At 37.6% G+C, this 27,173-nt stretch overlaps 2 protein-coding genes across 2 annotated transcripts in view; both read left to right on the forward strand.

Moving 5' to 3' along the window:
* Positions 1 to 150: 150 nt before the first annotated feature.
* On the forward strand, positions 151 to 8,950 carry cdc123 (cell division cycle 123 homolog (S. cerevisiae)). Its single transcript, XM_067427016.1, has 13 exons — positions 151 to 291; positions 1,003 to 1,074; positions 1,393 to 1,453; positions 1,544 to 1,576; positions 1,661 to 1,756; positions 1,843 to 1,949; positions 2,088 to 2,136; positions 3,293 to 3,368; positions 3,485 to 3,607; positions 3,698 to 3,726; positions 4,343 to 4,471; positions 4,591 to 4,728; positions 7,690 to 8,950. Exons 1-13 carry the CDS (start codon positions 218 to 220, stop codon positions 7,741 to 7,743), a joined length of 1,041 nt encoding a protein of 346 aa, XP_067283117.1. The 5' UTR covers positions 151 to 217; the 3' UTR covers positions 7,744 to 8,950.
* A 2,773-nt stretch (positions 8,951 to 11,723) lies between these two features.
* The window catches only part of camk1da (calcium/calmodulin-dependent protein kinase 1Da), a 69,549-nt gene continuing 54,099 nt past the window's right edge, over positions 11,724 to 27,173 (forward strand). The window contains exon 1 of the mRNA XM_067427182.1: positions 11,724 to 12,230. Within this exon, the coding sequence (XP_067283283.1) occupies positions 12,133 to 12,230 (98 nt within the window). The 5' untranslated portion in view covers positions 11,724 to 12,132. The remainder of the gene's footprint in view (positions 12,231 to 27,173) is intronic.

Below are 27,173 nucleotides of genomic sequence, written 5' to 3' on the forward strand. Positions count from 1 at the left end.
ACATTGCATTCTCGTTTTATACATATATTGTTAACCTGGTCGCTAATATTCAAGAAGAACAGTTATATTTGAACATACAACGTCCCTTAGCGTATTAAAAACTTGGAATATTTTCAAAACAAAGCACAGTTATAATTCGGAACTGTAGTTACTATTACTATCGTTTCACCGGAATGTTTTTGCGGTTGCGCAGATTACCAGTGTAGTTTCAGGCAGCATGAAGAAGGAGCAGATTGTAAACTGTCAGTTTTCTGTTTGGTACCCTTTATTCAAGAAACACACTATTAAGAGGTAAGAGAGTTTTTTTGCACAGTGTGGTGATAATATATAACGGTCGGCGCTCAAGGGGGAAACTCAGAAAGGGTCGAAACATCGTGCGTTGTAGTAAAAAGTACCATAGCAAATTATGGTAATGCAGCCATGGATGCATTTAAGATGGTGCTACCATGTTTTTGAACGATATTTCTGGATTATATTTTTGGATATGCATATTAGTACTGTCATGTTTTGGATAAGTACCATAAATTTGAATTTCAAATACTTATATCACTGACAACAGTAGTCAGGATATTGTCATTTAAAATATTGTCATTTATCCGGTCAGCATATTGTCATTTAAAAGTTGTTGTTTCAGCCCTCAACTGATGTTGATGTTGACATGTGTTTTGGCCTGAAGCGCCACCCTCCACCTATCTACCAATCATAAAGTCAGTAGTGTTTCGGCGTCCGGGTTGCCAGATCTGCTCTAGTTACCACAGCTGCAGCTACAAACGTTCCTGCTGGATCCTGCAGCCTATCTGGCAACCTCGAGTCAGGGGGAGGGGGAGAGGGGATACACCGCTCTACAGTCATTTAAAAGTGATTGCAGTACCCGTTTTGGCCACAATCTTACACACACTTCCTTTAAAATAATGATAGAGCTCTGAGTTTATATACTAATGTTTTTTGTGAATGTGCTGTTGTAAATAAAATATTTAATGATTATTATTTTTTCTTTTCTAGCTTGGTACTACCTATACCTCAAAATGTAATCGATTACTTACTAGATGACGGGACACTTGTGGTTTCTGGCAGGTGAGATTTGGGCAACGGCTTGGTATTGAACAAACAATTGCTACAGTTTCTGTTCTTGCCTTGGGCCTATTGCACAAAACTAGGACAAGGGATTAAGCCGGGATATCTTGGTGATCTTGTCATCTGTATGCAAAATATAGTACACCGCTCTCTTGTAAACATACCCTAAAGGCACACTCACACCAAGAATGATAACAATAACTGTATATTAGTGTATACATTTAGCCAGGATCACAAAGATATCCTGGCTTAATCCCTTATCCTAGTTTTGTGCAATAGGCCCCTGGTTATAGGATGTCTTGTTGTCTCTCTTTTTAGTGAGAACAACAATTTGCAAGCACAGGCCAACAACAGTGACTCAGATGAGGAGGACATTCAGGTATGTGCATGGCTTTGTGAAATACAAGTACACTTTAGATATCTCTTGTACAACTCAACCAGTTCATGATCTCGTGCTTTTGTTTTCCAGTGGACTGATGATGAAACTACAACAACAGTTACGGTGTGTCTCATTCCTCTCAGCCAATCAAAGTGTAGCTGATCTGATATATTTGTGCAGGTCCTAAATGTTGTGCATCTACCACAGGCCCCAGAATTCCCAGAGTTCAATGTAAAGGTACAGGAGGCAATAAATGTTCTGGGCGGATGTGTCTTCCCAAAACTGAACTGGAGTGCCCCTCGGGTGAGAGAATTTTACTCCCAATTACATTCCATACACATGAATGTATAATACTCACAATGCCCTTCATCTTTTTGTCTTCCTCTCAGGATGCTAACTGGATTGCCCTGAACAGTTCCTTGCAGTGTCAGAGTCTAAGCGACATCTTTCTCCTCTTCAAAAGTTCAGATTTCATCACACATGACCTCACACAGCCGTAAGTGTCTCGCACAGATTCAGAAAGGCTGATATTCACGGTTCCCATCACGCTTCATGCTATTTGATTTATCTTCTCAAGAAATTCAAGAAAGCTGGAAAGCTGTTTGAAATAATAATTGTATGCCTTCTTTGGTAGATTCCTCCATTGTAGTGATGATTCTCCAGACCCAATCATAAACTATGAGGTACAAGAAAAAAACAAAGCAACTTTTTTCACCCATAGCACTCCTATATTATATTATATTATATTATATTATATTATATTATATTATATTATATTATATTATATTGTGCTGTCAAACGATTAATTTCATCCAAAAGACGTTTGTGCTTACAGAGTATGTGTGTGTGTGTGTAGTGTGTAAAATTATATATATATATATATATATATATATATATATATATATATATATATATATATATATATATATATATATATATATACATACACACATACACACACACACACACACACACACACTCATACATGTGTATTTAAGAAAAATGTCTTGTTTACATATAGCATCTTTATATATAATATAAATATATACAGTATATAAATTTAAATATTTTTAGATATATACATGAATGTGTGTGTATTCAAATGTACATAATAAATATACACAGTACACGCACATATATTATGTAAACACTAACTTTTATTTTGGATACGATGAATTGTTTGACAACCCTAATATTTTTAATAAATATTATCATTTAAAAGTTTGGGGTCAGTAAGTTCTATAGAAATCAATGCCTCAGCAGGGAAATGTTAAATTGATAAAAAGTGACAGTAAAGATATTCATAATGTTAATAAATATTTATGTTTCAAACAAATACTGTTCTTTTAAAATGTCTATTTATCAAATAGTCCTGAAATAAAATGATCATGGTTTATACACAAATATTAGGGAGCACAAAAATTGTCAATATTATTGATAATAATAAATGTTTCTTGAGCAGAATATCATCATATTTGAATGATTTCTGAAGGATCATGTGACACTGAAGACTGGAGTAATGATGCTGAAAAATCAGCTATAAATCACAGAAATAAATTTAATTTTAATTTATATTAAAATATTAATTGTATAACATTAAATGTTTAATAATATTTCACAATGTTACTGTTTTTACTTTTTTCTTCAAATAAATACATAAGCGACTTCATCAAAAACATTAATCTTACCAACCCCAAACTTTTTTATATTATATTATATTATATTATATTATATTATATTATATTATATTATATTATATTATATTATATTATATTATATTATATTATATGAAACCTGATGAATAACCCTTAATTATTTCTGTGGGACACTTTTTTACAGTTGGTTTTGAGAAAATGGAGCGAACTCATTCCAGGAGGAGAATTCCGCTGCTTTGTGAAAGAGAATAAACTAATTGGTATGAACATTATGTATTTTGAACTAATATGTGAATATTCTATTTTAAATGTAATTTTAATTGAACGTATTTTCGCATGTGATAACATTCATATTGACATCATGTTTGTTTTTTAGCGATCTGTCAGAGAGATTACACACAACATTACCACCACATCGCCAAACAAGAGGCCAGCATCTCCTCATCTATACTAGGATTCTTTAGAGACTACATCCAATACCAGTTTCCAGATGAGGACTGTAAGTGTATCAATGTGGAGGAGAAAATATTTGTCTTATTTTTCTAAAACGTTACATATTTTCATTAACAATAATCTTTTTTTTTTCCAGTTGTCCTGGATGTTTACAGAGACAGCTCAGTAAGGTTTTTATGAATTCAATTTTTACATTTAAAATGTAATTAAAGTGTAAATTACTGTATATCAATTATTTTACTCCAAGGTTTAGTGTTCTTCAGCATTTATCAATACAGTGAAACAATTTATTTTCAGAATTAAAACAATTTGGTTTTAAATTTAATTCCAATGCAAGCCAGTAGTAATCCTGCCGATGGAATTCATTTAAATGAGCCATAGATAAAATAGAGGGGATGGGGCATGATTGAGTTACAATGTTAGTGTGTTGAAACTCTCAGTTATGGTAATGGAAATTACATTTCCCAAACACGCTCTTACCCAATTACAACACACTGGCACAGCTGACCAATCAGAGTACATTGTGGTTTTCAGAAGGAGGGGCTTCACAGAGACAGAAACTCAACAGTGTTACTGACAGACACGTAAATGTGCAGTAATGTTAAATGTGTGAAAATAATGTTTTTTCTACATTCAAGCATGAAAACCTATTTTAGTAGACCCCCAAAAGACTTTGTAAAAGGGCATAATATGGCCTCTTTAATGATTCAGCTCAGTGTATTTACTAGACTTCACAAACCTTAAATAAGCGCATTCATTTAAAAAGTTTGTTTTTCTAAAGGGACGTGTGTGGCTGATTGACTTCAACCCATTTGGTGATGTCACAGACTCTTTGCTTTTCACATGGGAGGAGCTAACATCTGGCCAAAATCTCTCAGCCAATCAGACTCAAGAGGACGCAACGCAGCAGGTAGTTTATACTTAAAAATTGCCCAAATTTTACATTAGACCCTTTGAAATGTATTTCACTGCCAGTATTTGAAAAGGCTAATGTGCAGCATATATGGCATGCATACCATATGTTATTAGGACGGACCTGCATTTCGATACACCACCAGTGAGGTCACGGTGCAGCCCAGCCCATGTCTGTCCTACAGAATCCCTCGAGACTTCCTGGACCTGACCACAGGGGAAGATGCCTATAAACTCATTGACTTTCTTAAGCTGGTGAGTGAGATAAGGGGAAAAAAACAAGGACCTCTGTAGAAAAAGAGGGAAATATCACACTGGCTTCATTTATGCAGCAGAATGCTGTCAGTTTTAGAATACTAAGTTTAGATATATTCACACATACTTCTGTTATGAAAAAGATTATCAACCATATTCAGTTACCAAAGTGACTCTTAAAGTGAAAACTTAAAGTGCCCATATTATGCTTTTTCTAATATTTCCTTTCATAGAGTGTGTCATTTATTTCTTTAGAAGAGTTATTGACTACATTTACATGGACAGCAATAATCTAATTATTGATCTTTTTCTGAATAAGACAACATTCTGATCAAGGTGTTTACATGAGTTGCTTTTAGAATATCCCGTTCATGTTCCCGTTTTACATATCATAGAATGCCACGCAGTCTGACGTTCCCTCCAGAATTTTATGTATCGCACAAAAACTAATTCTCGTCGCTTCAGAAAATAATTGTAGAGCCACTGGAGTGAGATGGACTTTTAATGACATCTTAAAGGGATTTTTTACGACATCTTAAAGGGACATCTTAAAGGGATCTTAAAAAGATTTTTTGAAGAATGTAAGTAACCAAACAGTTAACTGGAGCCATTAACTCCATAGTAGGAAAAAAAAATACTATGGAAGTCAATGTCTCTAGTTAACTGTTTGGTTACTGACATTCTTCAAAATATCTTCCCTTGTGATCAGCTGAAGAAAGAAATTCATACAGGTTTGAAACAACTTGAGGGTGAGGAAAGGATGACAGAATTTTTATTTTAAAGTGCACTATCCCTTTAAGTGCCTTTATGGGTCTTGAGAGAGGAAATTACATTGGTGTCAATGAAGGCCTTTTTGAGCCATGGAATTTCAACAAAAATATCTTCATTTTTGTTCCAAAGATGAACGTAGGTCTTATGGGTGTTGAACGACATTAGGGTAAGTAATTCATGACAGAATTTTCGTTTTGGGTGAACTAACCCTTTAAGGTGTGTACATGTCTAAAATGCACTTCGATAATGTGACTAAAATAAGAATACTCCACGTCTTAAAGGTGCACTATGCAGCTTTCCGTCCACTAGAGGGCGCCTATTCAAAACAAATCGTAGTTTGATGACGCAAAGTGTGAGCGCAGCATCTTGGGAGATGTGGTCTTCTCATCACAGCCGGTGAAAAATAGGACTCGGGCAGAAATCACGTTCATGCATGCGGTTATTAACGTTACTGTAGTCTAAAGCAGAGCAGGACCGAGTGTTATGGACCTGAGCACAGCTGCTGGAGCGATTGTTAAATAAATACCCGCCTCGCGAATACCGGGACTTTTATTATGACGGGACGGGACACATTCGCCGGGCGCCTGCACAGATCCGCTCTTCCGGTTATGATTTTGAGGTAATGCCGCTCTGTTTATCATATTAGATACATTTAAGTGTGTTCAAAACGATGTTATGACTTTACTCCGTGCGTTCACTTGTTCACACTGCTAAGAGTAAAGCGCTCCTGCCAAATAAAAGCCGAAACCGAGAGTAACGCAGATATGACGCAATTGACAGGCGACTTCCTCAAACGCAATGCTGAAACGTCCCTGTCCTTAGTTAAAAGAGCAATTTTCTCACAATTTACAAATAGTTGGAAACTTCTGGGATATTGTAGGTACTCAACTGAACAAAATATATAACACCGGCCTAGTGGTTTTTGGATATTTTACTGCAAAAATACTACATAGTTCACCTTTAATTCGATTAGTGTTTACTTCGAGTTTGATTTTAGCCAGAAATCGCTGTTACATCGCTGTACATAGTAGTTTTTGAATCAGAGTATTGTCTTAATCTAGCTTGGATGCCAGCCGAATTTAGCCCCGCCCACAACATTTTTAAGTCGGGCAGTTCGGTCTGGCCTTGCTCCATAGAGAAGTAATTATCTCCGAACAGAAACTGTTCGGACCAATGAAATCATCAGGGCGGGCTTTAGACGATGACGGACAGATGATCAACAGTAACGTAATCATGCGCGTCATCAAAGGGGCTTGGATTATATTTGTTCAAATCTTGAACGGAGAGCTTGTTTGTATATGCATTCACCTTTACATTTTCTTTCAAAATTAATGATGATCATGTTGGGTAAGTACTCTGTGTATCATTCAATTCTTTTATTTTTTTACAACACCGGCAAAGATCGTTTATTCCTGCGCATGTGCAGACAGGGTTGCCAAGTTTTTACAACAAAACCCGCCAACTACTAGCCCTAAACAATAGCTTCTCAGGGGGTTCTCCGGGGAAAAAATGGTTTTTGGGGGGTAAAATGTGTGTTATTTTGGCAAGGTTGCCTGCTAAAACTCGCACTCATGGGTCTATATATCACATAATAGTCGCTTCAATCCGCTAACATAGAAAACAACCCGTGAAAAAAAAAAACGCGGACTTGGCAACACGTGCAGTTGCCGTCGCTTCGTTGCTCTGGTTGTTTGTTGGTCTAACCAATTGATGTCTTTCCTGGTTCGGTTGAAACACGCCCCATAATCACAGCCCAATGGAGCAGTTTCAGACTCATATTCTGACTAGAATTGACTATGGCCATGTTAGGCTAGTCTTAATCAGGTTAAAATCGGAGTATTGTTGTCCATGTAAAAAAATGAAAGAACCGATTCTGAACTGCCTGAATGAGTCCTCAGGATATCCAGTCTTGCTTCTTTCTTGAACCTACGTAGTTTTTTAACAAATGTAACAACTGAAATTCAGATGTGGTAATGGACATTTCGCCACATGTGCTGTAAGTGGTCGACCAATCACAACAAACTAGGGCATCTGACCAATCAGAGCAGAGCAGGCTATCAAAAAAGGAGGAGTTTAGTGAGACCAAATCCATTATCAAACAGTTTCAGTCGCTGTGAGGGAAGACTGTGTGATCATGTCCAATGTGTCTGATTTTACACTTGTATTTCTTTCCTGCCTCTGTAATTACAGAAGAGGGGTCAGCAGGAGGAGGAGTCTGATGCAGAAGGGGAGGGGCCTCAGTAGTAAACAGGAGATGCTGGGATCAGTGCTGCCTTCCTGCAGGTTACTTCCAACTCCGCTTCAACAGAATTGGAAGATTTTGATTGGCTACTTCAGGGTTAATATTAAATCGAAGTACCACACTTTGTAGGACGGTCTCATTTCTGTATATAACGGGATCGGTCCTGACTCTGTCAAATGCTTATCAGGCTTATACATGTTTCTGTAACACAGAAGACATTTTTATGCTTTCTATCTGCAATAGTGCTAGCACACATTACAAAGTCAAAGTGCAATAGTTTTAACTGTTATGAAGTAATAAAAAATGTATCATGATATAAAAAAGTTTCTGTGTCGATGTTAATGATGCAGTTCTAGTTTTGTTCAAGGCATTTTTTAGCATCCATGTGGGGGCGCCAAATACCAAATAACTCTGTGTGCAGGAATAACTAGCTGTACATGTTTGGTTTAGGGTCAGTTGCATGTTTTTATGTATACATTACTGTTATGACTACAGTAAGTACATGCAACATATGTAATTAGAACACTGTCAAATAAAGTGTTGCCAAAATTTCTCTTAAATCTTACTTTAAGTACAAAATGCATCTTATTATCAGGGTTTTCATGGAAATATCCAGAAATGTGATTTCCATGTCTTGAAAAATAATGCATACAATCTTCCATTGGCATGCACATTTGTGTAGTGCAAAGACATTTGTCTAGTTCAGCTGTTTTCTGCTTGGCTTTAAAATATTTTATCAGCTAGGAATTGTTTCGTGCAATCTCGATTAAATGATTATTAAATCCTTAGTAATCCTATATGACTGAAAAATGTATTGAAAATACATTGAAATTAATTGGTCAAAAGGTTTTGGAACCCTGTCTTGAAAAGGAATGATAGGAATGTAATATTATATGCACAATATTTCTTAACACTTTACAATAAGGTTCTATACATTAGCATTCAGTGATGGAATTGCTAAAGCTTTCATGCACAAAATAATAATTAAAACTGTTGTTGCGTGTAAATTAAAATGTTAATTTAGGCTACTAATTAATTTTTAACATTAGTACATCTACAGTAGTGGCCAAAAGGGATGACCAGCCTAGGAAAATTGATACCCTTTATTCAAATATTGTAAAAAATGTAGAGATTTTGTAAGTATATTGCATAATCATGTGTGGATTCAGTTGTTTTATTTGTGATTACGCAATAAAACATGCCAAAATGTGCAGACATGTTTTATTTTTTTGGGCCAGGCTGTCATATAAAGAAATTTTGAACATGCAAAATAGAAGGCAACAAAGAAAAAATAATAACTGATTATGTGGTTGTCAATGTATGGTTTTTCCTGTTTTTCTATGCATTTTAATTTGCATAGTAAAATAAAACCAGTAGTTTTGCCTAATAATTGTGTCAGATAAATACCATACACAAGTTTAGTGTATTGTTCTTCCCTCTTATTTTAATCATATTTTGGTTTAATCTACTACTATACAGTATTTGGCCACTGCAGTAGTGTACAGAACAATAGCATATTTATACATTAACATAAGTAACCTAAATTAATAAATGCTGTTACTGTTATCCATTGTTAACCAAACCTTAACATTAAACCTTATTTTAAAGTAACATACATTGTCCCTTCGCTTCAAAAAATTTGAACGAACTGCCAGCAAGGGGGTCTTTATTAGTGTTTTTTGTGCAGTTGCTGGGTTGCATGGTTTGGTGTTTCCTAATGACTGACAAACCAAATGCTCAAGTGGACACAAGATTCAGAGCAAAATATCTTACAGGGGGGAAAAACAAGCTGAGCTGGGGTTGGTGTTGACTGTCAGATCCAACTGCTTAGATTTGCTGACTCAGAGCTAAAGAGAGGAGGAGGACAAGAGAGAGACAGAATGCAAAGGGAGGGACAGATTTTCCAGAGCTGAGAAACTGCAGTGGTTTGCAGCTGGAATACTCATGAGCGGTAGACTACAGCAGAGATGCTGACTGACACACACACACACACACACTCTTTCTCTCTCTCTCTCTCTGTTTCTCTTTCTCTCCTCGCAGCCGACTGTACTGACACAAGTGGACAGTGTGCAGCCAATCAGATATCCACAGCAGACACGTGTCAAGCAGGCTTCGGTGCTACCTTTTGAGGCCTGGCCTTAAACATGCTTTTTAACCCTTAGATATGAGTGATGTAGACATTTGAGCTCCTGGGGGGAGGGACAGTTAGTGAGCGAGCCTAATTTTTGGGTAAAATATTGAAAATATTGTCACTCTAAATATGTTTGAAAAAAAGTGACTCATAAAACCTCTGTCATCCTCTTACCATCTTTATATGAAAGCCACATGGCAACTTGCTATGAGAAGGCCACCGACCTCAAGGTAAATATAATTTTTTACAGTACAGTTGTGTTAATTTGTATTATTTTAGTCCTGATGTGTTACATAGCAATAAATGAATTTAAAGCATTTCCTGCACTTTTAAATCTTAACTGTTCATTGCTAAACACAGGCATGTGTAGAACTCTGAAGCTGGTTTGTGTATTATCATCATCATCCTGCTAATAGGTGCCACCAGATGTAGCCAAAGTGTTATTTTACCTTGACTTTGCCTAAAGTATTTTGCTTAACATTAACTTTGTTGCTTTAAAATGCTGTAGCTATCAACAGTGATTAATATCACCATCATCTTGCGTGTGCCATAATGCATCTATATTAATGTGGCTACAGTTTTTTTCTCTCCAGGACATACTGAGATTTTTAACTTTATTAAAGTAATTGATCTGAACGGATGCATGCTTTTTTCAGTTGGACTTCAGCATGCTTTTGGTGCAATGCGAACAATCCACACAGGCACACGATCTCTCCTCCTCCTCTCCTCTCTCATATGGCAAGCCATTTCAACATGTATTCCATAAAACATTTTTTAAAAATATTAATAGAACATGTTTGTAGATAACCAATAGAATCCAACAGAAAGTAATCCAATAAAAAATGGCATCATTCACATCCTTACTTATTTTAATGGTGACTAGTTCTTTCCACAATACACAATGTTTAAATTAGTATTTTATAATTAGTATTTACTCCTTTGCAACTAGAAATTATGACAACTATTCCACTGTTAATGGTAGTACTTTTTTGTTGAAAAAGTTAATAAAGTACTGTTATCTAATGAATAAGTACTTGTAAGTATTATTTAGTACTAGTAAGTGCCAGTAGCAATTGAAATAGGCCTACTGGTTGAAATTTGTTACCAGTAACAATTAAAAGGTTAGTTCACCCAAAAATGAAAACTGTCTCAGATTACTCATGTCACCCATAAGACCTTCATTCATCTTCGGGACACAAATTAGGATATTTCTGATGAAACTGGAAAGCTCTCTGACCCCTCCATATACAGAAATGTAATTAACACGTTCAAGGCCCAGAAAGGTAGTAAAGACAGTTTAAATTGTCCATGTGACGTGGATCAATCTTAATTTAATGAAGCGACAAGAATACTTTTTGCGTGCAAAAAACTAACAACTTTATTACAAACTATTTTATCCAGCCTGTTTTATAATCTTACACTGTTGACAGTGTAAACAATGCAGCACCTCCAGAACACCGGTTTACCATTGGCTGATTGTTGAATAAAGTCTTTATTTTGTTAAAGTTGTTAAAAAGTATTCTCGTCACTTAAAATTAAGGTTGAACAACTGTAGTCATTTCAATGATATATTTACCTTTCTGGGGCATGAAAGTGTTAATTGCATTACTGACTATGGAGGGGTCAGAGAGCTTTCCAATTTCATCAAAAATATATTAATTTGTGTTCAGTGGATGAACGAAGGTTTTTACGCGTTTGGAGCAACGTGAGGGTGAGAATTCTGATTTTCTGGGTGAACTAACGCTTTTTTTTAATTTACATTTTAAAAATTACTTGTTAAATTGCTCACAAAAAGATTAGTTGAATGCCAAATCGGCGTGCCATATTTCTCATGCATTTGCTCTTTGTCAGGTCGCGCGGTGAGGAGCACAGCATCTTCCTCCTCCTCATTCACTCACTCACTCTCTCTCTCTCTCCTCATTGCCATAACAACGGATGCAGCGAGCGCATCAGTCTGCGCGGGATCAACATTCAGCAGCCGCGCGGAGCGGAATAAACCCGCACCGGTGCCGTTAAGACACCGCAAAGGTGAAACACGCACGCACGCGCCTCTCTGAACTATTTACGTCAAACCGTTTAAGCTGCTTCAGGGAGACGAGCGCACTCGGGAAATCCTCACCGGGGTTATTTGGTAACGGTACAACCGGGGAAGGCGAGAGAAGAAAGAGCAGGAAGTGCAGCGTGGGAAAGCGGGGAAAATCTCCGGGGATCTCCAGCGCTCACTTCTCCATCTACGGTCCTCCCCGATTTTTTTTCCGCCATGGCTCGGGAGAACGGAGAGGCCGGTGGGGATTGCTCGTGGAAGAAGCAGGTCGATGATATCAAGGAGATGTTTGAATTCAAAGAGGTGCTCGGGACGTGAGTAACTTTTTTTTTTCTTTTTCTTTTTTTGTGGCTTTGACAAGCGAATGTAACAGAACACACTTATGAAAAGTCACCATGGTAACCATAGTTTCCCTTAAACACAGAGTTATTATTACTGCTTTACAAAAGTCTAAGTTCGGTCTCGTTTGCTGGTTTTGCAGAGGTCATGGCCAGCATGAGACCATCTGAAACCAATGAAAACATATTAGGCTGGTTTAAGATGATGGTTTCAGCACTACGAATACTGTAAAACCAAGATATTCATTTGTGACCACTTTCAAACAGCGTCAGGACTTTTGGTTAGGCTATTTTTATGTTTTATCTCAGCGGTGGTTAATACAATAACAAAACACTAACACGTTTATTACTGGCCGTTTTTTAATCAGTCTAATCAAAGTGGTGCCAAAGGTTATTGCACTTTTGTTGACCATTTTGTTTTTCAACTATTGCCATAAATGCTCATGTGGTTTCCTTTTATTTTTGTTGCAAGCAAAACACTAAATTTTAAACAGTAACAAAAAAATCCTGCTGGAAAATCCATCCTAAAATGGTCCAATATGACCATTAGTTGGTAGACTAGCAACAAAGGCCAGTTTAAGGATGTTCAGACTGGTTTTAGAACAGCTGGAAAAACTGGATTTTCCAAGCATACATGCTTTTTTGAAGAGAGGATCAATAATGTTCTGATCATGGTTTTATTATTATTCACTCCTTTTCTAAAAGCAGACAGTCAGAATGTACGGCAGAATTTTATTTTTTGCATCTCAAAGGTATTTTGATGGATCTATTTTTTTTCTGGCTTGTATTGGAAAAAAGGTGTTTGTTGGATGCATCAAGGACATGATGGTTTCTGTTAGCCTGCATGCTTTGCTTTTGCATCAGTTGTGGTCATGCACGTGTGTTTGATGATAAACAGACTGTTTTGCAGTCTGCAGCCACTTGCATCGCCATGCATGCATGTTTTCATCCAACACACAATAGTGATTTACTCTCAGGTTGATATTCAGTTCCTCCCGAACCTATAAAGATGAACCTACGTGCATCTACCATGTTTTAATAGGTGCATTCTCGCAGACCTGTGTTTATACGTGCTGCGGCGGGTCGCCCCAGTTGCTTTGACTGCAGTAATTTAATCTCTGTGTGCTAACCAGGGGAGAGTCGGATTAACCAGGTTGGATTAGCACTGTAGGAAGACAGTCCTTGAATAAATTGTGCCCAAATTTCATAATGCACATCTGAGAGGTTTAACCAAGGTGTAAGTTTGCCGATTTTCAACCTGCTTTGTATTGGTACAATGTTAGGAGAATAGGTAATGAACATGTGTGACCCGAAATTTCAAAATTATTTGTCAAAGTTCTGCGGATGACACAAACATATTATTATGTCTTTCATGAAAACTACAGATTATACTTTTGCATTTCTGTATCCCCGCCCATGGACAGTCGGATTGACAGAGGGTTGTTAAAAGAACAGTTATTGTAAGAGTGTTTATCACTGTATCCGGTAATCAACTGTATCATACTTTGTCTATTCTTTAAACAGCATTAAGGTTAAAATGGACTACTGTTACAATAGCTTTCTTACCTCTGTGTAAAGCATGTAAGCCAATAAGAATTGTGCATGTACACCTCACTCTTCTGGCTTCAAAGGGCACACCTCCCACACCAGAGACCCCGTTTCGAATTCCGCTCGAAGTGGGTCAAGTAGGACTGTTTACATGTGGTGTCATGACCCGGATAGGAGTGAGTAGGGGGGTTGAGTGTGTAAACCTCACTCCCCTGGCCTCAAGAGGCGCGTTAGCGGCTGGCACTAGTGGCTGCAGTCTTTAGCGTCCTTGTTAGCCTCCCACCCGCCTCCCAAAGGCGGAGACCTTGTTTCGAATCCCACTTGGAGCATGTCAAATAGGTCCGATTACATTTGGTGCCGTGACCCAGATGGGAGTGAGGTTTGGGAGGGTGAGTGTAACAGACATAAGTCCATAAGAGTTGTGCGTGTAAATGTTACGGCCCCTGCCTCAAGAGGTGTGCTAGCAACTGATGCTAGCAACTGGGATCTTTAGAGTCCTTTTTAGCACGTCAAACCTCCCATGCCAGAAACCCCGTTTCGAATCCAGCTTGGAGTAGGACTGGTTACATCTATGCAATGGCAGTTTGCTTTAGGGGGTTGGTTAGTTTTCCATCCTCTGTTTGGCCTAGAATAGTTTGAAATGTTGACTCCAAACACTTAGGCTTTTCAGATTTGCTGTCACAGTGTCCTTCACTCGATCCTTCACTGGAAACTTAGATAAACTCATTACTGCTAAACAAGTTGGCACCGTTGTGACTAAAAGTTTGCCAAGAAGTATTTTTTACTCAAGCAGGCAGTATTTGACTGATCAAAACTATAATAGGAGCAGACAGGGAGTGCCCTTAAACTCCAACGGTGCATTATGGGTGTTGAAGTTTTCCTAATTATTTGGCAAAAGGCAAGACAGCAGCTTTTCCCCCTCAATATTCTCTGGTCAGAGAGCACTGATTTAAACATTATTTTTTGCCTTTCTATCTCATAGGCAGTCAAGTTTTATTGCCAGCGGTGGTTTGCCCCTTTAACGATCATGGTGATACTTTTCCCTGTAGTTACACATAATGCATTTTAATATAATTACAGTATCAAAAGATTACATTTATGTAAATAAACTATGACCATTATTGTTCAGTCGCAGAAGTGTTTTGTAATAGAAGAGCTCTGTCTGTGAGTGCACATCTATTAAACCTTCGATTAAGTGGATTTGAGCTCTATGTGAAGACGCTGCCGTCATAGCAACCCAAGAGACAGGAGTCATGGCAACTCTGACTGGCCCATTCAAGCACACCATTAAGAGGGTCTCACCGATCTTCATTTCCCCTCATATAAAAAACGCTGCTGGCGTCGTACGGTTCTCTTCGCCCACGCTCAGGCACACGCAGATTTTATTTATCCACCCACAGACATCCAACTGGCCATTATAAACCAGTACACACAGCATGCCCGATCTTTACTGTGTTCACAGTTTAGTATTATTATTTCCTTTGGAAATGTAAATGATTGATTGTGGTCTAAAATGGCAAAGAAAAGCAGCAGCGTACTTATAACCCCGTTAGTTCACTTTCTTTATCCAGGGCTTTTCCTGAGGAATGACAGCTGTGTTGACGTTTCCGGCTGTGCGGAGGGTATTTCTGCCCATGTTCTTGACGGATGTGTCAAATTCAACAGTTGGGCTCTGCAGGGGCAGCTTTCTAAAACCGTATGTTTTTAGAAACGAAGCGGTTTCTGTTCCGAGACCTCGGCTATTTCACATCCTCTCTCAACCATCTCACACTTGGAGCCACATGAATCATTCAATTCTAGCTTGTTTGCCCCTGAATGACCACACAATGCTGACTTAACTTTCTTTTTCTAGCTTTCTCGCTCTCTGTTTGTGTAACGAAGAACTAATGCTATAAATGTTCATGTAGTTTCCTTTTATTTTCTTGGTGAGCAAAAAACTAGTAGACAATAAATAACATACAACCTTGCTAAACCCATCCTAAAATGGTCCAATATATAATTAGTTGGTACACCATTTTAAAACAGCAACAAAGGCCAGTTTAGGTGGTCATACTGGTTTTGGACCAGCTAAAATATATACCAAAACATATACCGTCATAAAACTGGATTACCTGTGGGTTTTTGTTGTAGCTACATAAGAGAGGAGCAATAATGTTCTGATCATGACTTACTTTAATTATTATTCACACCTTATGGAAAAGGAGAGAGTCAGAATGCACTGCAGAAATTGTGTTTTTTTTTGTTTGTTTTTTGCATCCTGATGGTATTTTGATTGGATTTTATGGCTCTTATTGAAGAGAAAAAAAACGAATTCAAAGGTGTTTGTTTGATGCATAAAGTGATGGTTTACGTTAGCCTGCATGCACATGAATCATTCAGGTCTAGCTAGTTTGACTCTGAAATGACCACACAAGACTGACTTTCTTTTTCTCTTTCTCGCTGTCTGTTTGTGTATGTAACTACTAGATCATTTCCTGATCTCGCAACAAGTACTTTTAAACCTTGTGTAAGCCTTTTCTTCATGAGATGTACATTTTGGGGGCCAGGTGCATGAATATAGCAAACACTCACTTTATCTGTTATGTTGAGTTGGAGGTGGCTTGTGTATTGTAAATTTAGTGAGTTTTCTTTTAAAGCTTATTGGCACGAGTTAAAAAAGCCCACCTCATCCCAAGTATTATATAAGTACTGTTTTACTTCTTCATACAAGTATGACAATCAGACATATCTGTTACCAATTATGCACTGAAGTTTTAAAGTTGGATTTAAGAATTTGTTCAAATTAGTACTAGGTATGCTTATCTTAACAAGCACCACTATTGACAATATTATCACTCGCGCACAGTATGAATATGTAGAAATAGACTCGTCCGCTTTGCCTAGTAGCCATTAGGGACATGAAAATTCAGTGTTGTGTTTCATCTGTGTGTGTGAACACCTCCAGCGTTGTTCTCTGAACTGAATTATTCAGTATGTGGAGCGCCCAGAGGCCACAGGAGGTCATGTGATCACTCAACAGGTGCGTGTGCGCCAGGAACTGTGTACATGATGCTACTGTTAGAAAACTCTCAGAGCCACAATCTAAAACACACACAGGTGAGGTGACTTGAGAGGAGAGAAAGGAAAGGCAGAGGGGAGATAAAAAAAGAGAGAGTGGAAACATTGAGGCCATGAAGCCCTTAATTGCCTGCTCCATTTTCAGGCCTGTGCTCCTGGCTTTGTCCTCCATTTAGGAATATCACTCCCTTTCTCTCTCTCTCTCTCTCTCTCTCTCTCTCTCTCTCTCTCTCTCTCTCTCTCTCTCTCTCTCTCTCTCTCTCTCTCTCTCTCTCTCTCTCTCTCTCTCTCTCTCATATCCCTCTGTTTCTCACTGTACTTTATTAAAGTGACTTTTACAGGGCGAGTTCAAAATGAGATTCTATTATAAAATCCTTGTCACAGATACTCACATGCTCTGTTATAAATGAGGGAAGAGTTGTTGTTTGTAAAGGTACACTAAACATTTTTGGTCCACTTGAATTGCACCTTTTAAAAAAAAAAAAAAAACTAGTATCACATTGGGCATTGACACAAACAAAAAATGTAAGTGCACCCTTAAGTTTCAACTTGGTATGTTATGGTTGTTGTAATACAAAGGGCTGAAACTGAAAGATTATTGCGATAGACAGTGTCTTCATATCTATGGGAATGTTCCCAATGGCTGTTCAGTGATGTGGTAAGCCTGAGATCCTGAGTCAGCTGTCCGAAGTGTAATCTTTAGCTTCAATGCTGTCCGTGTTCAGACACAGGGGAAAGTTACGCTTGCTCTGACAGAAAATATCACAAATTGCTTAAAGGTGAAGTGTCTTTTTTTTTTAAAATTACGTTCTCCAGTCTTAGTTCACAGTGAGATGTGGCATAAAAAAGTGCAGACGTTACACTCTTAACCTTTAATAGACCATGGGTAAATTCAAACTGTTAAGACAAGTGTTGTTGAGTCTGGGTCTGAAGGAGTTTTTTCTTTACCTAAACATTCTTTGGAAATGCTTTATTATGATGCTCCCCCAACAGACTTTCTGCTGACTAAAAGTAACTTTACAACTACATGTCAACTTATTCTAACCCTAACCCTACTAATCTGTAAAAATGAGAGTTAGTAGACTAGTTACTTATAGTCAACAGAATGTGCGAAAGGGACCATCAAAATAAAGTGAAACCCATTATTTAATCAAGATACATTTACTGATTTTAAGATTTAATTTGCAAAATGGATTAACTAATGTCAAAGGATAATTTTTGTGGTATACATTTAATGTTGGTATACGTTATTGTTATGTGTTTAATATTTCATATGTTTGCAGTTTTTTTATTTTCATATTTTAAATTCACATTTTTAAATAGTAACACCACAGCTATAACAATAATGCTAAAGAGAAACAATATAGTTCACTTGTTCAGTTTTTTTTTATTTTTTTATTTTTTGCAGTTGATGAACGATGAAAACATTGACAGCCAGTCAGAATCCATCCTGCTTTAATGAGCTTGAGCATTTAAAGTGGAAGACTACAAAACTGTTGTGTGTGTTTAGAATAAACAGAACAATATTGTCCGTTGTTGTGGATGTTAATATAGTCATCATTATAGTTATCGTTATTGATGTGAACAGGCCTTTAATCTTTAACAGGCAATTTTGGTAATCAAACTGTTTAGAAAAGTGTTTTGAGTTTGAGTTTGAAGAATTTGACAGCTTTGTGAGAAAACGTCCCTCCTCTCATAACTGGGCCGCCGTGGCACAATCTGTTTGTGAGAACTAAAGCATGTACAGTTTTGCAAGTTTCCTTCGATGCAAACATCTTGTGCCCGCTCTAATAGATCCCCCCATGTGTGCAGCTCACACAACCATCTGCTATGAGTGTCGACGTGTGTGGCACAAGACACCGTCAAGTATTAAAGGCAGGGTGAGTAATTTGTTCTGGAAAAGCATACACTTTTTTTGTCTCTTCACATTCTAATATATAATATATAGTCTGCGGAAGGCGTAGGACCATAAAATGTTTGTTCAATCATTGTATTCGGTCTGGGCAACAACAATATGCTGTGATCACACCAACTACTGTAATTTGGAAGAGATGGATACCCCCGTGACATTACAGTCAAAACGGTTTGAGAGTCGAATTTAAACATTTCAGTTGCAACACTATCAACACCAAAATGAATCTGCAGCAGTCAGGTAGTAAAGGTCAGTAATGTTTATCACAATAATCATTGTAATGTGCTTTGGAACATGAGGTATTAAACGCTTTAATCTAGAAACTTTTGTTTGCTCCCTGCTGTGTGCGTTCATTTGTTTTAGAGGAGGTATGGCATTGGAGACGCTGTGAAAGGAGTGTGAGATCTTATACTTTCAAAGATAGCTCGCTATTGCTAGCCTCTCTGACCTACCCCACTTTTAACATAAACTACATGATAGGATCTTGTAAGATCCTCATGAAAGTCACCTCATCCAATACATGTTGACAGGCCGGTTTGCAGGGAGTTACATGGTAACACAGTAAGTTGTTTGACTTTGGGGTCATGTGCTGGATTAATCTGCCCTGATCAAAGCAACCAAGCTTCACGGTGGAGGAAACCTGTCTCGAGATTATCCTCTCCCTTCCATCTCTCCTCAAGCTCTGCTCTTTTTGGCTCGCTCGCTCTCTCTCTCTTCTGTTCATCCGAGTGTACGGTCTGGTTCCTGCCATCGCTTTCAGCCAAGGGGACGACCGTCTGTACTCGTGTCACCAATGTTTATCAGCAAAGCTTGTTCACTTAACAAGAGCGGGCAGAATCTGAATGAGATTATGCCCAAATCCCATCTGCTGCTGACAACATGGGCACGACAACACGCCACCCACAAACAGGCTTATGTGTTTTTACAGACTTTTACAACTTGCCTCTGTTGCATTTGATGTACTTTAGTTGCATTATAATGTAATACTCAGTATCAGTCACTATGATGATCTAATCTGGTTTGTGCCATTTTTGTTATTCTCTGTTTTTAGCCATCAGTAAATAAATAACTCTAGGGATATGAATGATTCTGTCATAGTGTGCAGTGCGCACCAATAAGTAAGGACAATCTCAGTAAGAGTTTTATGACACAAGCAAACCTTTTTACACTTGTTTAAATGTAATTTTCATTATTCTGATTCTTTTCTAAGAAATGTGGTTATTTACCGCCATTATCCCATACCCCAATGGATAGCACAAATTATTAACTCACACACAGAAAGTATATGATATGGTATACGGCCTTTTTTCTGTGACGCTCCTAAAATGTCTCAATTTCAATGTTTGTCTATCAATATAGTGCATTATATTACATTGTCAATGTGATGTCAGTTTTGTCACACCCCAAAACTGCACATGCTCAGTTTGCAATTGATACGATTAAAGTGCTTACATGCCTGTTTATTGCAATTAAAATCGGCATACACCAAGTTTTACTACAATTATGGTTGCTATGATTCCATAAGCTTAATCACGTCGTTTTAATCGAAGTAGTGTGTTTACATGAGGTAAAGTTTAATCGTAATATTGCCTAAATCTAATTATAATCGCAATATGACAGTGCATGTAAATGTAGACATTTATCCAACATCATGTCTGTGGAACACAAAAGAAGATATTTTTATAAAATTATATTTTTGAAAGTCAATGGGGTCCAAAAAAGCATTTCAAAATATCTTCTTTTAAGTTCCACAGAAAAAGGAAAAAACATCATATAGGTTAATGTAAAGTTCAATATGATAATTGGACTCTACCTGCTGAAATAATGATGCAACATAAGATCATGCGATGGTGTGTTTAAAACGTTTGTTATATGAAATCATAAGAATATTTCTGGCCACTAAAATACTGACTATAACAGGCATTTAGAGATTACTTAGTCCCTTAAATCAGTGGTTCTCAAACCTGTCCTGGGGACCCCCAACCAGTGCACATTGTGCATGTCTCCCTGATTCAAATCATCAGCTCATTAGTTAAGACTGCAAGACTTGAATTGGGTGTGTGTGATGAGGGAAACATACAAAATGTGCAGCGGTGAGGGGACCCCAGGACAGGTTTGAGAACCACTCTCTAAATGACCTTTTTATGAAAAACCCCAAGCTACATTTTGGGACATCCCCACACTAAAATGTTGTGCCCACAAGGAAAGCAAAGCCTGCCCCCCCACACACACAGCGCTTCACACCACTCATTTCAAGTAGGATTAGACTCACAAACACTCCTTTCAAGTCCATTAGGGAGGAAAGCTTTCGCCTAGCAATGTTTTTATTGACATTTTGCAGCCCCTTTAAACATATGTGATTCATTATTATGCACTGCTTGCTGTGTGCAGCAGGTATAATATGGCTGGCTGTGATTAGTGGCTTTGTATTACATCTCAGCTAGGGATTCACTTTATGCCTTCATAAAGACCTGTATTTGTGTATGGATTGAGTGTTCAATTAATAGCCATTGCGGTAGCCATTGATATATGCTATTCCTTTTGTTTGATTAAAGTCTACTACTTGGTAGTAACACAATAGATTCAGAGTGTGGTTTCCAGCAATGTTTTAAACTTATGAACATGCAAAGTCATGCACATTGTTTGAACTAGTGCAGTTATTATTTTCTACATCTTCTACCATCATTAACCAAAATCAAAACATCATCTCTTTAGGTTGCCATTTTAAAAAATGTAGCAGCATTTTTTTTTATCTTCACGTTTATCATTATGCAACTGAGCCTACATCTTATGTTTTGAGTACTACTAAACTCTGCACAATTCAAATTTCTTTGTGTGCACTGAAAATCTTTTTTTATTGCGATATTATATCCCACAATGCAGTGCATGCAACTTGACCTTATATTTCCATTTCTTTTGCACAAATGTGCCAAAAGTATTTTTTAAATATTAAATAAAAATAAAAATGCTAAATAAATCACATTTATTTTCAAGACGATAACTGGACTAAACTAAGCATGCAACATGAGGTCACGTGGCATTTAAAATCTGTGTTACATACCGCACTCACTACTAGATTTATTGAAGTGTGTATTTGGGTATGTGGGGGTGGCCCTGCAAGGTGCAGATATGTGTGTATTGCGCATAGCTTCTATTGTTGCTTCCATGCTTTTGAATGTGTTCTTTTACTATTAGGACCCTCCTCCCATTCCAATGTCACTTTCAGAATACTTGATGCCAAAAATAACGAGAGAATGACGATTCTTTGCCTGCATTAGCTTTTAGCATTCATTACTGTCATTATCTACAATCTTCCACTTGTCACTTACTTCATGTTCTAACACGCCTGTAAACATTGAACTTGGATACGAGGGCTGCCCATTATTTTAGGATCAACCTCCATTTATAAATAGTGACCAGGTTTTCTGCCCAGCCGGGATTACAGCTCTTCATTTAGCCTATAGGTGCTTTAGGGCTTTGTTATTCACTGGGAGTCCTGCTGACAAATAGTGCAGCAATTTAAGTCCATTATGTTAGCCACATTAATCTGTATCAACGTCAACCTTAAGTTCTTTTACGAGCATCAAGTTGTTTCCTCGATCACTATCTCTGCTAAGCCAGGACTGGCCTACAGTGCGATTGGGGCTATGGGATAAAGTCATCATTTGGAACCGCTTAAGAGGGAACAGACCGTCTGTGTAGAGGATAGCGGTGAAGCTTAGTGTGAAGTGTATTGGAAAGGGCACTGAAAGTAAACTAGGCTAAATAAAAAAAGACCGTTTTAGAACAGCCTGTTCATTATCTACTTGGCCTTTACCTAAGCCCTGCACTGATTCTAAATGCATTCTTACAAGAGTAGAAAAGGAGGATTAGAGTAGTTTCAACTTCACAGACCGTCTATCGCACACAAAACAGGAAAGTACTTGTGAAAACAGCAAGCTCTATCCAGATTTTCCACCTGCAACTTCCCGGAGTGTACAGGTTTTTAATCAGTCCGCCAGGAAACCAAATGATGTTTATGAACAAGTACTAATCATTCAATGTTAAAAGTTAAACATGATTTAATAAATTAATTGTTCAATCAATAAATGTTGAAATATTAATTTAATACTGTATATTTTGTCATGATTAAAATTACTTTTAGCATTGCTATTGGTCGATGTCATGTGAGTGACAGGTTGTCCGCCCTCATGCAGAGAAACATGTCATCAGAGTATAAATAGTACGAGTTTGCAATCTCGTGGAATGTATTTGCCAAAATGAGTTTTGGCGTGTGTATGGTACGCGGTTTTTCGCGTGCATATGAGACGCACTTTATGGCGTATTATACATAAGAACCCACCACCCTAAACCTACCCAAGAGCGTGTCATATGCACGCCATAAAGTGCGTCTCATATGCACGCGAAAAACCGCGTACCATACGCACGCCAAAACTCATTTTGGCGTATACATTCCACGAGATTGCAAACTCGTACTATTTATACGCATGACCATGAGATCGTGTTGGAAGAGAAGACATGTCGCTGCAAGAGGAGAGGAAGTTATTTTGATTTTTAAAAATAATAAATTCATTTACAAATACTATAAAAATAAATACAACAATATTCCATACAAAATAAGATTTGTCAGTTTTGATTTCATGGTGACTTGTGTTCCCTGGATTCTCAGCTGCCCTCACTCTCCCTCTTTATTGGTCTGTCATATCTGATTCTAGTTCTCCCTGCTCTTTTATAAGACTCAAGCCAATTGTGAGCATGACCTGATCCCCGTGCAAACCCAAAGAACAAGGCAGAACATTTGACAGGCCTCCGCCCTAACATCACAGCAACGCTGCAGCAGAGTCATCTCTAGCAAAGCAGCTTGCCATTTCAAAGCCACTTCAGTTAACATTATACAAAAGCAAATAGACTTTAAGGGGCATTAGTGGTGAAAAAACGTCTATTAAGTGAAGCTAAAATTGGTCAGTGTGTCTAGTAATGCATCTGCCTACTTTATTAGAAGTGCCACAACAGTCCAAAAATTATTTTAGCAAGGTATGCCACAAAACCATTTATGAACATTTGTAACTTCATCGATTAGTGCAAATTGTGCTGTGTTTAGAAGCCTAATGGCTAAGTGGCTGTTGTGCGGGCTTAAGTGCTTAAGTTTTGTGGTCACCGTTTGCCAAAGTTCTGATTTTCTTCATTGTGTTTGTCGTCCACCACACCCTCCCACAAGGAAACGCTGCTGGAGTTAAGCAGCGCTCTGCAAAATTTTGCAAACGTTCTCTTGTGTAACAAGCATCTTTAGTCAGAACACGAGCTGAGCAAGAGGGATGTCAGCATGGCCCCAGGGGAGACCGACCCCAGCTCAGTCATTACCCCAGTGCTAAATGCCACTTGGTCTACACATCATAGCACTTGCCACCCCTGAACCACACTGTGACACCTGGCATAAACTACCCAAAACTGCAAACAATTCTATTCATAATCATATTCATAAATAATGTTTACAAGCTGTTTTATTTACGTTTTTTTTTTTTCAGATAAAACACTGATATAGTGATTACATGAGACATTTCAGTCAAGTTATACTGTTTCTTTCAACATAACCTTGGATTCTCATTAATGTTTATTTTGTGCTGTAACTAGTAGTAAGAAAAAGTGATAATTGATTGATGTGCGCTTGAACTAAGGCACTACAGCAATATAACATACAGCCACATTAAACATCATTTACCATTTAAATTAAATAATAAAACTTACTGAATTTAAAAGCTGAGACTTTGTTTTATATCGAAAGTAAGCTGCAGTGTTTTGTCTGTCAGCATGTTATTATTGTCCTATTTGCTCTGCACACTGTAGCTCCATGGCATAAACTACCCATAACCATTTATCTCAAAACTATTCTATTCTATTCTATTCTATTCTATTCTATTCTATTCTATTCTATTCTATTCTATTCTATTCTATTCTATTCTATTCACAATCATATCTGGACAGATTTCTTTACTTGTCCTCATAGTGTAATATAACACATATAATCTAATACTAAAATAACTGCCACATTTGATATTGTGTTATCTAATGCTATGGCAGCCATACATTTTTAAATGTGGCTTAAGTCTACAAATAATTTTTGGAGCTACTAGTTATGAGTTTCCTCAGTATTCCAGTAGGAAACACTAATTTCTAACTGGAGGGCCATGTTCACAGAACCGGTGAAGAATAGTCTAATAATTGTCAGTTAATAATTAATGATAGAGGGAGTTATGAAGTTTTTTTAGTTAATGAGTATGAAATCTCCAACTAGAAATAGCAAATGTCAGCTAAAGAGGGAAGATTTTTAAACAGATTTTATATGTGAATGTTTGTTTTGTGATAAATGTTGTAATGACACCCAGCCCATCTCTAGAGTTTGCCTCAGTCCTTTCAAATGTTTCTTTTTCATTAAGCTTCTCTTTCCACATCACCTCTTTCTCCCTCCAATTCTCTCTCTCTTTCTCTCTCTCTGGCCATGTTTCACGAGAGACCTACTTTGGAAAAGTTCCATTACAGGTTGTCCCCTCAGAAGGGATCTAAATAAAGTGACTTTTAATGTAAGTGTCTTGTATGTGCGTGCCCCATTTGTGCAGCCAGAACCGCAGTGGGTTTCTGTCCTTGAGTTGTGCTGGTCTTGGACTGCAGTGAGGTCAAATATAAAACACTCTCTCACCACTCTCTTACACTCCCTCAGTGTCAATACCAGTTATGTCTGTATTCTATTGTATATAGGTGGTTGTTTAAATTTGCAATCTAAAAAATAATATTAAGAAATATTATATTAATGAACGATTTAGCGAGAATTTGTGCAATGGCATTGCAGCTGCTCTGCTCAAACCGCCGACAACAACAAGGTTGATTCATCCCCACAATATCCCACAATACTCTGTGTGTGATTTCTCTGGGGTACCTTAGGCTGGTTCGCTCTCTCTCTCCCTCTCTCTCTCATAAAGGGGTGTACGTGCGCCTGGACAGGCTATTATGCTGACTGATTTCCTTCTTTGTCTCTTTTGTTCATGTTCATCAGATAAAGCTTCTATCTCTCTACCGTGCCATGAAACACGAGACATGAAAAGGATAACTTGAGATACATTCAGGCATCACTCTTTCAATCATACATGGATAAGCCTAGTGAGCCGCCTTCTTAGACAACATATTAAGGCATTTTGGGCTTTAAAACTGAACCAAAAGATAGGAAACAATGTTATGCTGCCTTCTAAAGGCCAATTCACACTGCACCGACAGACACTAACCAATGGTAACAGGCACTTTGTCAGGTTTGATCAGATCAGTGTGTTACCTGTCGGTGTCTGTTCAACATGTTCAATAGGCATTTGTCAGGTCGTGGAATGTCTACAACATGTCACACGGTAATCTAATGGCTATCTTTGTTGAAGTGTAAATTGGAGGGAACTTAAGATACCTTGTTTTGGGCAAATTCACAAACATTAACGCATGAATCCTTTGCAGAGAAAGGAATCCCAGAAGGCACTGTTCCGACAAGATCCGTGACAACAATCCAAAATAGGCAAAACAGTCGAGGAATGTTGATTATCAATTTTTCAATAAAAATGCTTAAATCTAAAATCTAAGTTTCTGCTTAGTAGAGTCAGGGCTGCCAACATTTTAGTTTAGCTGGAGTGAGAATTATTCCTGTGGGGAAAGCTTAAAACTCAATATGATCATTTTGATATATGCATGAACATATAATGCAGTTTAATTTTTCTCTACTAATGTTGTAAACTATACAAGGAACCTGTTATTAAAGGTTAACATTAGCAACTGATTTGTATACAGTTGCAAAGAAGACCGTTTTTATAAAGTTATACACCTAATAATAATTTTTGGCTTTCCTAATAATAATGGCTTTTCTGAGACATACTGTTTTACTGAAGTCTTTATGAGGTTTGAAACACTAATTGAGTGATTACATGAGAGATGATACATGTTAATTCTCAACATACCCTTGGGTGTTCATTCATGTTTATTTTGTGCTATAACTAGTACTAAAGAGGAAGTGGTGATCGGTTTATGTGCGCTACCTCTTCACTTGAACTGAGGCGCTACAGCAACATAACATACAGCCATATTAAAGCTATTTCTCCTTAGAATTTTGTAATAAAACACAGAATTTGAAAGCTGAGACTTTGTTTTATATCAAAAGTACCTTGTCTTTCGGCATGTTTTCCGTGTCCTATTTGCTTTTACTGTGTGAGAAAAAGGACATATGGAGCGAGTGAGTAAGAACAGTATCATTTGTGTGAGATTTGGCAGCGCTGATTGAGTATTGAATCATTAGCATAGCAACATGCTAACATCAAGATCTGAGCACATAGTCTGAAGCACATGGCGCTTCAAAAGAGAGGAATAATTGTATTTTT

The sequence above is a fragment of the Pseudorasbora parva genome, chromosome 20 (assembly GCF_024679245.1).
Source record: "Pseudorasbora parva isolate DD20220531a chromosome 20, ASM2467924v1, whole genome shotgun sequence".
Lineage (NCBI taxonomy): Eukaryota > Metazoa > Chordata > Actinopteri > Cypriniformes > Gobionidae > Pseudorasbora > Pseudorasbora parva.

Coding starts and splice junctions, on each gene's coding strand:
- cdc123 (XM_067427016.1), top strand. CDS start 218: ATGAAGAAGGAGCAGATTGTAAACTGTCAGTTTTCTGTTTGGTACCCT. Junction 1,075..1,392: donor ACACTTGTGGTTTCTGGCAG/GTGAGATTTGGG, acceptor CTCTCTTTTTAG/TGAGAACAACAATTTGCAAG. Junction 1,757..1,842: donor TGAACTGGAGTGCCCCTCGG/GTGAGAGAATTT, acceptor TCTTCCTCTCAG/GATGCTAACTGGATTGCCCT.